This window comes from Microcaecilia unicolor, chromosome 14 (assembly GCF_901765095.1).
Source record: "Microcaecilia unicolor chromosome 14, aMicUni1.1, whole genome shotgun sequence".
NCBI lineage: Eukaryota > Metazoa > Chordata > Amphibia > Gymnophiona > Siphonopidae > Microcaecilia > Microcaecilia unicolor.
In genome coordinates, this window is record NC_044044.1 from 4406314 (window position 1) to 4416529 (window position 10216).

General features: G+C 37.4%; 1 protein-coding gene across 1 annotated transcript; it reads right to left on the minus strand.

Annotated features, from left to right (window-relative positions):
• Window positions 1–330: 330 nt before the first annotated feature.
• Window positions 331–9098, minus strand: LOC115458172 (vomeronasal type-2 receptor 26-like). The gene is made up of 4 exons (XM_030188029.1): window positions 8829–9098; window positions 5148–5375; window positions 4268–4391; window positions 331–1247 (listed from the first exon to the last, which is right to left on the minus strand). Exons 1-4 carry the CDS (start codon window positions 9096–9098, stop codon window positions 331–333), a joined length of 1539 nt encoding a protein of 512 aa, XP_030043889.1.
• Window positions 9099–10216: the final 1118 nt, after the last annotated feature.

The following is a 10216-nucleotide window of genomic DNA, read 5'->3' on the forward strand; positions in this document are numbered from 1 at the left end:
GTTCAGAAAGTGCTACACACTAGAGGTTCTGGGTTTGAACCCACTTCTTTGACTGTCTTAATCCCCTTTTCAGTCTACAAGTGACACAATCACAGAATATAATCAAAGGACTAAGAATGTCATATTTCTCAATGTATTAAGAGCTGTAACCGGTTGGGCAGATTCTACTGAGCCAATTAGATTATATTGAACCTTATACTATTTGTATAATGAATGAAAATGTATGGATAAAGAAGTCATAAGCATTCAGATTATAAAATTCAATCACTTTAAATAATATCAAAAGAAAAGTTCAGCTTTCCACCAATGTAAAGTGGAAGAAATCCTCTCTCATGTGGTATTTGTTGGATGTGGTTTTCCAATTAAATGCCCCCTTGTGTTCAGGTCAGGCCTGAGCAGCATAATGTAGCACTTGGGGGTGAATATACAGCCCAGCAGCCCAGCACTAGAAGCCAGGATAGCAAATATCTCTACAGCCACCATGTATTTGCCTTTGGTGCTCAGATAGGCTGGAATGAAAGATACCCAGACACTGCAGAACACCAGCATGCTGAAAGTGATATGCTGAGCCTCATTAAAACAATCTGGCACCTTCCTTACTAGGAAAGCCACAGTGAAACTTAGAAGAGACAAAAAGCCCATGTACCCAATCACACTATAAAATGCAGTGGTAGACCCCTCATTACACTGCGGTATTATCTTCCCTTTTTCTGACTCTGTATTATATTCAGGGAATGGAGGAGAGATGAGCAGCCATACAATACATATCATTATTTCACCAGAGGTGGAGAGAAGGACTATATAGCTGGAGACTCTTGTCCCAACCCACTTTTTTAACCTGCTGCTGGGCTTAGTTGCACTGAAGACAATGACAACTGTAACAGTTTTTGCCAATACAGAAGAAACAGCAATGGTAAATATTATCCCAAAAGCAGATTGCCTGAGTAGACAAGTCACTGCCCCAGGCTGACCAATGAATAACAAAATACAGAGAAAAGACAACATGAGTGATATGAGGAGGATGTAGCTGAGATTCCTGTTATTGGCTTTCACCACAGCTGTGTCCTGATATTTGACAAAGATTCCCAACAATAGGGCAGTGATGATGAATAAGAGAATAGAAATGGATGACAAAGTTGCACCCAAGTAATCGTCATAGGACAAGAATTCAATGACTCGTGGGAGACATTCATTCTTCTTCTCATTAGGCCATTGATCTTCAGGGCATTTCATACAGTCATTGGCATCTATGGAATATAACATATCTTTATTATTACTTTGTAAATATTTTCATACCAAACAAACCAGGTTTTTTTAGAAGAAGGAAATAATAGCTTACATAGATGGGTCTGACTGGCAGGCTACATTTACCATCTGTGAAGGCTACAAGTACCTAGATCAGCTGTTGGTGTGAAAGGTAATGGAAGCCAATTTTTTTTTAAGGCAAAAGGTCTGCCCTCAGAAAACAGAAAACAAACAAAGCAGATCAGCAATAATAAAAAAAAGTGATTTATTAACAGTTACCCAATGTGGTCATATTTCACCCACAGGCTATGTCATTGGTAAAACTAAAACTAAAAACATACATAAAATATAATTTCAATCATATAATATTAATGATAATAAATACACACATTTAAAAATCATATATTTAAAAAAAAAAGTTAGAAAAGAGAAACTACTTACATATATAGGACATGTATGCTCAGGGTGAATGTATGTGCATAAGAAGAATGAAACAGTCAAGTTTAATCAATGATAACATGCATCTATGCTCATGTGAAAAATGCCAATCCATTTAAAATGCATAGGTATAGTGTGAAATAACAAAGCCTATTTTTGTGTAATCGTGCGCAGTACAGAAGGAAACAACTTCATAAAATATCTCAAACTTGACTATAACAAAGCGTTATTTCAATGTGACTGTGCTCTGTGGAGGATGAGATTTAAAAAAAAACTTCCATAAAAAAATTAAAAAGATGCCTACCTAAGAGGGGATAAAAATCAATATATCCCTAATAGTCAAACTATTTCAACCACCTGCAAATATAAAACATACTTCTTTTGAGAATTCCAAAGAAAAGGTGGCTTGATCAAAACATTTAAGACTTGATAGTTGCAAAAATGAATGCAAATGAAAAAGTAGGAATTACTTACATATAGCACTTCTCTCCAAAAGGCCAGACAAATCAATGTGGATTTGCCATACCTAGTACATTGGTCTTTCCAATGTATATTAGTTTATATGGACACATGACCATATACCGCCATTAACACACCAAATCTGAACCTACCAAATTCAGATACCCTAAAAATCCTTGGAGTTACCATTGATCGACACCTAACACTTGAGAGCCACGCGAAAAACACAACCAAGAAGATGTTCCACTCAATGTGGAAATTAAAAAGAGTAAGATCTTTCTTCCCAAGGACTGTTTTCCGTAACCTAGTACAATCAATTGTGCTCAGTCATCTAGACTAAATGCGGGTTAGTCAGAACTTTTTGATTAGGAAGATGTGCTGCTAACTGTATTACTTCATGACCTAGTCAGTATTACTAATCAGGATTGTGTAATAACCTAGTAACCAGTGATATCAGTGTTTTAGTTAGACAATACATTCTACAGTTGCTTATCAGCATAAGGGAGCTACATTTGTACAGCTGAGCTGTAGTGTAGGGTGTATTATTCTATTTTCTTACTTATATAATAAATTAATATATTTCACAGCAGTGACTTTACTTTAATTCCAGTTCTCTCTAACAGGAGAAAAGTTCTGGTTTAGGCCCAGAACAGCCAGGTTCCTTTATAATATATAACCCCTGGACAGAACTAGGAAGTTGGTTTAGCCAGACCTCTGTAAACGGAACCTGGGAATTACTCATTGGGTAGCTTTGCCCAAAAGAGTTATTCACCTATAAATGCTTACATAAGTGGTTTAGACTAAAAGGGACATAAAGATTAGGATCTATCAGATTCTCATGTCACCACCATTTTGGCTTTAATTGTGAGCCATGCACTATCTTATGGTGGGCATGTATTCGTCATTCGATCCATATTTTCAAACTTTTTTTAGACTTTTTTTTTTTTTAACTTCAATCAACTTAATTCAATTCAGACTTGCAGAATTGTATTTAGCTTGAAATGAACTATTTTCTTCTTATTTTCTATAGTCTCATTCATAACGAACATTCATCTCGGCACATATAATCCGACATAAATTCATGTTTCGCACATAGTGCTATATCAAGGTTCTGTCTCCTCATTCGAAGCTGGAAACATGTCCGTTGCTTTCTCAGTGATTCTGCAAGTCTGAATATTGGATTGAATAGATTGAAGTTTTAAAAAAAGTCTAAAAAAAAGTTTGAAAATATGAGTGAGTGGAGGAGTGGTCTAGTGGTTAGGGTGGTGGACACAAGTTTGGCATGGATCCTCCACATTCAGTAACAATGCACAGATCTTCAGTGAACGCCCTGACCCGCCCATGCCCCTGCCATGGCCACCACCTCTTTTTCAGTTTTGTGCTAAAAGATTTGTGTGCGGATCTGTATAGAATAGTGCTTAGCAAGATGCATGTGTAAATCCAAAACATTGCCAATTAACACCAATAGTTGATTGTTAGCACTTGATTATTGTGCTAATTGGCTCATTTGCCAATTTAGTTGCACACACATCTCAGGATAGCACACAGTGTTGCATATGTAAATTTCCATAGCATTTATAGAATTTGAGCGTAAGTGGTTAATGCATAGAATACAAATATTTTTACAAACTAATTGGTCATAGTCAGAATACTACCCTTTATTGCATAGACTGCTGAATTGTTAAATATAATATAGGATGCATGGAACTATTCAGCATCTTGCCATATGTATGCAATATAATTTCTATGGGCTTCCTTTACAAAGCCGCAGTAGTGATTCCTAGCAATGCAAATGCAACAAAGCCAATTTAATTCCTATGAGCTTCATCACATTTGTCACGTGGGAATCACTACCATGGCTTTGTAAAAGTAGCCCCGTGTTTGCAGTAAGGGCAGATGTTCATATGTGCCCATATTAAGTTGATGACTAGATGTTGCATAGTTATAACATAAAGAACAAAGTCACAGCGAAGGAGACAGAATGGATGTCAAAAAGCTCCTTCGCTGTGACTTTGTTCTTTGGTTTGACCAGTGTGGAGGATTGTTTTTTTCTGTGTTTGTCCCCTCCCCCCCCCACCCCACACACACAATACAGTTATAACATACCATTATGTGTTTTGTCTACCTGTTGTGTTAGAATATTCCCCTTCAGAACAAGGGACACAGTCAAAGCAGCAGACTGGCTTCTCACGTTCAAGAACTTTCCTGTATCCAGGTACACAGCTCTCAGAACACACAGAACGGGGGATCTGAGGAAAGGAAGAAATAGAGAAATAGAGTCACAGTCCTAAATAGCAATTGCTTGTGTCTTTAATAGTGATTGTCTGCTATACCTGCCTCCAAACCTTCTAGTGTTCTAATCAGAACATGCTTAAATTTTCTCCAGTAAAAAGAGCATTTCTGAGCTATCACGATACAGCTACATGAAAACTAGTTTAAACATTTATATTCTGAGGAGTCAATATTCTAAAGGCTTTAATCAGGCAGGAAAGGCTTCTGCTCAGTGAAACCATGCTGAGCAGACAATGCCTACATATTTAGCAGCACTTCTGAATATTGAAAGTGAGTGCCAAAACAATAACTGGTTAGGTTAAGGGCGGACTGGGATCAGAGCATGGGTGGAGCCAGTACTTAACTGGTTAAAGGTGATATTCAGTCCACTAGTTAGTTAACTGAAAGTGGTTAAAGTTAGACAGCTGAAAGGCTATGCTCTGGTTTCAATATCAGCTGGTGTCCTATTAATATATGAGTTGTCATGCTAACCTGCCCCAGCATTGAATATTTGTGGTTAATTCTGCCCATGGCAGTGAGCAACTAAAAACTATCTACTACCACAGGCTAAATATCCACCACTGAATATTTTCAACAAAGGACAGGAACATTTATTCTAGTTATCAAAAATGTGAATACAAACTTTGACAAGTCCTTATCTTCCCCTGCTTGTTCTAAACTGCTCTGTTTCTACACTGTTTTCTCTACTATAAACAGATTAGAAAGTGTCAGGCCTGGTTAGAGGGAGTATTCCATATGATGGCAGTTTGGTTCACAAAGAGTTGCTTGTCCTTGGGAGCTAAGGGGTTGAAACTTCCAAAATGGATTATAGAGGATGACTGATTGGGGAACAGATGCAATTGTATGATGTCATAGTGAGTTGCAGCATGTCTTTTGTTATCAAAGAAGATCTCATTTCCATCTTGGCCTTTAAAACGAACCTCCTTAAGGTATTGGTTGAACTAGAAAAGAAAATAATGGTTAGATTTTGTTCTTTTTTACTTAGGTATAAATCGCTTATAATTTATCCTACAAGTGAGATTCAGACTTGTACTTGTTCCATCCCTTTCCATGTTTGTTACCTTCTGTCCTAGATACTTGTACAACCCACAGCAGAGTCATTCTGAAGTCCTTCTCACCGTTCCCCCACAACACACACCAAAACTAGGGATGGGAACATTGAAAATGTTTGTGTTATTTCTATTTGGAATTTTTCATGTTTCTTCTTAAAGAGGGTGCATTTCCTCAGATTCTACATATGCCCCTGGATTCTATATAGCGTGACTGAATTAGTTAACATGCCAATCAGCACTGATAATTGCCAATTAAAAATCAATTATAGACACTAATTGGCAATAATTAGAATTTACACGCACAATTGTCTAAGTGTATTCTATAACGTGATAAGCCTAAACTCTAAGTTGCATAGTTGAAAAGGGGTTGTGGTCATGGGAATAGAATGGGTGGGTCATGGGTGTTCCTAAAATCTATGCTCTTTGATGTAGATTGCACCTGATCCACTTAAAATTTAGGCATCTGCATTTACATCAAGTAAAAATAAGTTCATTATGTGCACATAGAGGGGCATTTTCGATATGACGTCTAAGTCCGACTTTGGACATTTTGCAAAAAACGTCCAAAATCTGAATAGGAAAGAAGGCCATTTTCAAAAAAGAAAAACGTCTATCTTTTGTTTTCAAAAATAGAAGGTTTTGTGATTTGGATGTTTTATTTTTTGGTTCATTTTCGAAAAAAAAAAAACCTGTCCAATTACAAAACGCACAAAATCAAGCCATTGGGATGTAGGAGGATCCAGCGTTTTTAGTACACTGGTCCCCTTGACATCCCAAGAAAGCAATAGGGAACCCTACTTCTTCTATCCCCCCTTACTTAAACTAGGCACAATTCTACTGTATCTGATATCCTGATATGACAATGTCTACATAACCATGTAAGCCACTTTGAGCCTGCAAATAGGTGGGAAAATGTGGGATACAAATGCAATAAATAATAATAATACCCTGTGCTTTCCCACTCATGGCAGGCTCAATGTGGCTTACATATTATATACAGGTACTTATCTGTGCCTGGGGCAATGGTGGGTTAAGTGACTTGCCCAGAGTCACAAGGAGCTGCCTGTGCCTGAAGTGGGAATTGAACTCAGTTCCTCAGTTCCCCAGGACCAGAGTCCACCACCCTAACCACTAGGCCACTCCTCCACGGGAATCACCGTGCCTATCAGACTTGCAATTATTAATGGATCTCACCTCCAGAAATTGTATAAACTGTTTTAAAACTTACATTACATTTAATATTATCCTTTACAACACCTTGTGGAAACATATTACTTTGATGGGGCGGAGTAACCAAGATGGCTGCCGCGCCGGGTGGATAAGAAAACGCTCTATGAGAGTGGATCCGTGCAATTTTTTTCCCCCGATACAGCAATGCCCCATAAACGTAAAGGAGTGCTGCGGGTAGTGCCTCCACCTACCTCAACCCCCTTAACGGGTCAAACCTCGTTGGAGCGTTTTTTCCCCGGTGCCTCCAGGACTCGGAGAGAGGATCCCGCTGTGGGGAGATCCGGAGAAACGGAAACCTCACTGGGAGAGGAAATCTCCCTATCGCCACCATCGCTTTCACTCGTCCCTCCTAGCCCGATGTCGAAAGTGGCCCTGGTGGGAAACCCCGACGACTCGGAAGGCGGGCCGAAAGGAGTTTCCAGTGAGGACCCAGGAGCACAAACAACGACTCGGGAAGCCATGGGGGATCCACCCCCTATGGCACAAACTTCGGAGGTGACTCTGCAAACGTTGAAGGTGATGTTGGACCAAATCACCACAACAACTCAAAAAACTTCAGGTGATGTACAAAATTTAAACACTAAGTTTGCGGAACTAAAAGAGACTGTAGACTCTGTTAAAGAGGATATAACTATACAAGTAAAAGCGATACAGAAAGAGGTGGAAGTATTGAAGGACTTTAAAAACACATTGGTGAAAGATTTAACTAATATGAGGCAGAAAATTGAACAAATTGAAAATTTTAATCGGCGCCTTAATCTCCGACTCTTAAATTTTCCACTGATAGCGGGGGTAACCCTACTAGATACCTTTAAGAAATACCTGATAGAAATTCTTCATTTTCCCCCAGAGGGTATACCCCCGCTAAATAAAATATATTATATTCCTAAGAGTAGAGAAGGAGTGCAAGGCTCTGAAGAAATTAACTTAAATCTACAAAATATCTCTGATATATTGGAACAATCCTCAGATACTATAGCTAACAGAGTCACTACGATTATATCCTTGGTATTCGAGCAAGACTATAACGCTATTTTAAAGCTTTATTTTAGAAACATGAATGCTCAATTTTATGGTTCCAAAATATGGATCTACCCGGATATCACCAGAGCTACACAACAAAAAAGGAAATTATTTTTGACTTTAAAACAAAAGACTATAGATATATAGGGGCTTCCTTTTTCCTTGCTTACCCATGCAAGTGTGTGGTGAGATTGGGACAAACTAAATACATCTTTTTTACACCGGAACAACTAAAATCGTTTGTAGAAATGAAACAAGTGAAATGATAATGAAAATAACTGGAGAAAATGTAGCCTGAATTATTAATTCGAAATAATTGCCTTTGTATAATCTTCTCTAACTCTTTTACTCCCCCTTTGCCTTTAATTGGGGTCTAAGAAAGGTTGTAATTATCATAATTCCATCATTTATTGTTTTCTTTAATTATTCCATTTTGTTAAATATTTTTCATTGGAAATTAGATTATTTGAAGTTTTTGGAATAATATGATAATTGATTTCCACCTGAATTGCTGTACAAGGTTTATCCTTGAATGTATAATAATTTAAAAATTATAAATAAAGAAATAAAAAAAAAAAAGAAACATATTACTTTTATATTCTATTCAAAACAAGAATGCCTAGGCATTTTCCAAACTAATATATATAAACGTTTTTTTTTCCATGAAATTTTATTAAAGTTTAAAAGTTATATCAGAGAGAGAACCAAACATGAACAATGTATAAATACAATTCAAGGACAAAAACAAAAACACATCAGAGACATATGTTAGCAACATAAATGAATATTATTAAGAGCTATCTACGTTTATTATTAACAATTGAATAATCATATTATTTATGTAAGTCAAGTGACTTAAGATACTCATTTAAAGGGGACCAAATTAATTATTTTTTTATGAAGAGACCCATTTAAGGTGGTGGCAGCTAATTCGTTATTTATGATATAATAAGACTGATTGCCACCAGAAATGTTAATTTAAAAGCTTGGAATTCTTCCAATTGGTCAATATGAGTTGTTGTGCAATGGTTATTAATATGTCAAAAAGTGGTTTGATTATCAGGGAGAGGGCTACGAGGAGAATAGGACTTGAAAACTACTATAGAGACAGTCAGCCTGATGGAGGGACAGTGGAGGAGGTCCTTGGTCTGGAGAGCCCGATGGTTGGAGCTGCGGAGGACGACCGTTTGTTCCATCATTTTGATTCATGCACAGCTGACTCCATTGCTGTGGATGTCCTGCATGCTGTTGCTGTTTCTTCTGTGCTTCATGTGTTCCAGCAGGGCACTGTTGCAGCTCCCGTGGGAGGATCGCCTTGCTGGCCCTGTTCGTGTCAATCACCTCTGCCTGGATCTCCATCTTTCCTTTGGCCTCCTGCCGTCCATCTTTGTCTCCCTTCCCATTCCCTCTCCCTTCTCACCCTGTCTTCCCGCCCCTCACTAATGTAATGTACCTGTAATTGTATTTATTTTATTAGTTCACTGTAAGCCGCTTTGGGGCTGCAAACATGTGGCAAAAGGTGGGGTATAAAGAATCTGAAATAAATAAATAAATAAATAAATAAATAAATAAATAAATACTGAGTAATTGAGTTTGAAACTCTTACTGATATTGTCCCAAATGAAGGTCCAGAAATGAAGGATTGAAGGACATTCATACAACATGTGAATTAAGGTACCTATATTAGAATGGCAATGCCAACATAAATTAGAGGAGGCCAAACAAGCACTATGTAATTTCCTGGGGGTCCAGATAGCTCTATGGTAGAGAAAGAGCATGGATTGTGAGAAGTTGGCTGCAGATAATGGCTTGAGAAGAGAAGACCATAGTGAAGTGTTGGAAAGGTCAGGAATATTTGTGTTAGTGTCAGTTTCCCATAGTGATATAGTAGAAATTTTATTTTTATATTTGTACGAGAGTATTAATTTGTAAATAGATGAGACAATGTGTCCATTGTTTAAAAGAGTATTGGTTAATTGATAAATTGAGGGTAAGGATAGGCTTAGATTGTTTAGTAATTTAGATTTATTGTGTTGAGCTTATTGAGAATGTTGATTGTAGTTTAGAGAATGGTAAAATGGTCTTATGAGTGAGATCCAATATATTATTTAGAGACCAAATTTTATTGTTTAACCATAATGGCCAATGACACACATTGTTATTAATTTGTATATTAGGGTTATACCATAGAGAGATATGGAAGGTTTTGGTATGTCTAAAGTACGATCAAGTTCTTGAAGGAAGAGTTTGGTGTTAACAAGAATTATATTATCTTTTAAATGATGGGGCATTGTGATCATGAGTAGATGTGTGGGTATAGTACAAAAGAGGGATGATTCTAATTGTAGCCATAAAGGAAAGTATTCAGTTGGAGTAGAGAACCAATGGCAACCTTGTTGAGTTATAAATGCTTTGTGATATAAATAAAAGTCAGGGAATAGGGGGGCGGGGGCGCTGTGGAGCTTCATCGAGATGGC

Excerpts from the sequence above, each read along its gene's own strand:
- LOC115458172 (XM_030188029.1), bottom strand. The coding sequence starts at position 9,098 with ATGGAGATCCAGGCAGAGGTGATTGACACGAACAGGGCCAGCAAGGCG. Across the intron at positions 5,376-8,828 it reads GTCTCTATAGTAGTTTTCAA|TTCAACCAATACCTTAAGGA; the intron begins GTCCTATTCTCC and ends TTTCTTTTCTAG. Across the intron at positions 4,392-5,147 it reads GGAATACTCCCTCTAACCAG|ATCCCCCGTTCTGTGTGTTC; the intron begins GCCTGACACTTT and ends TCCTTTCCTCAG.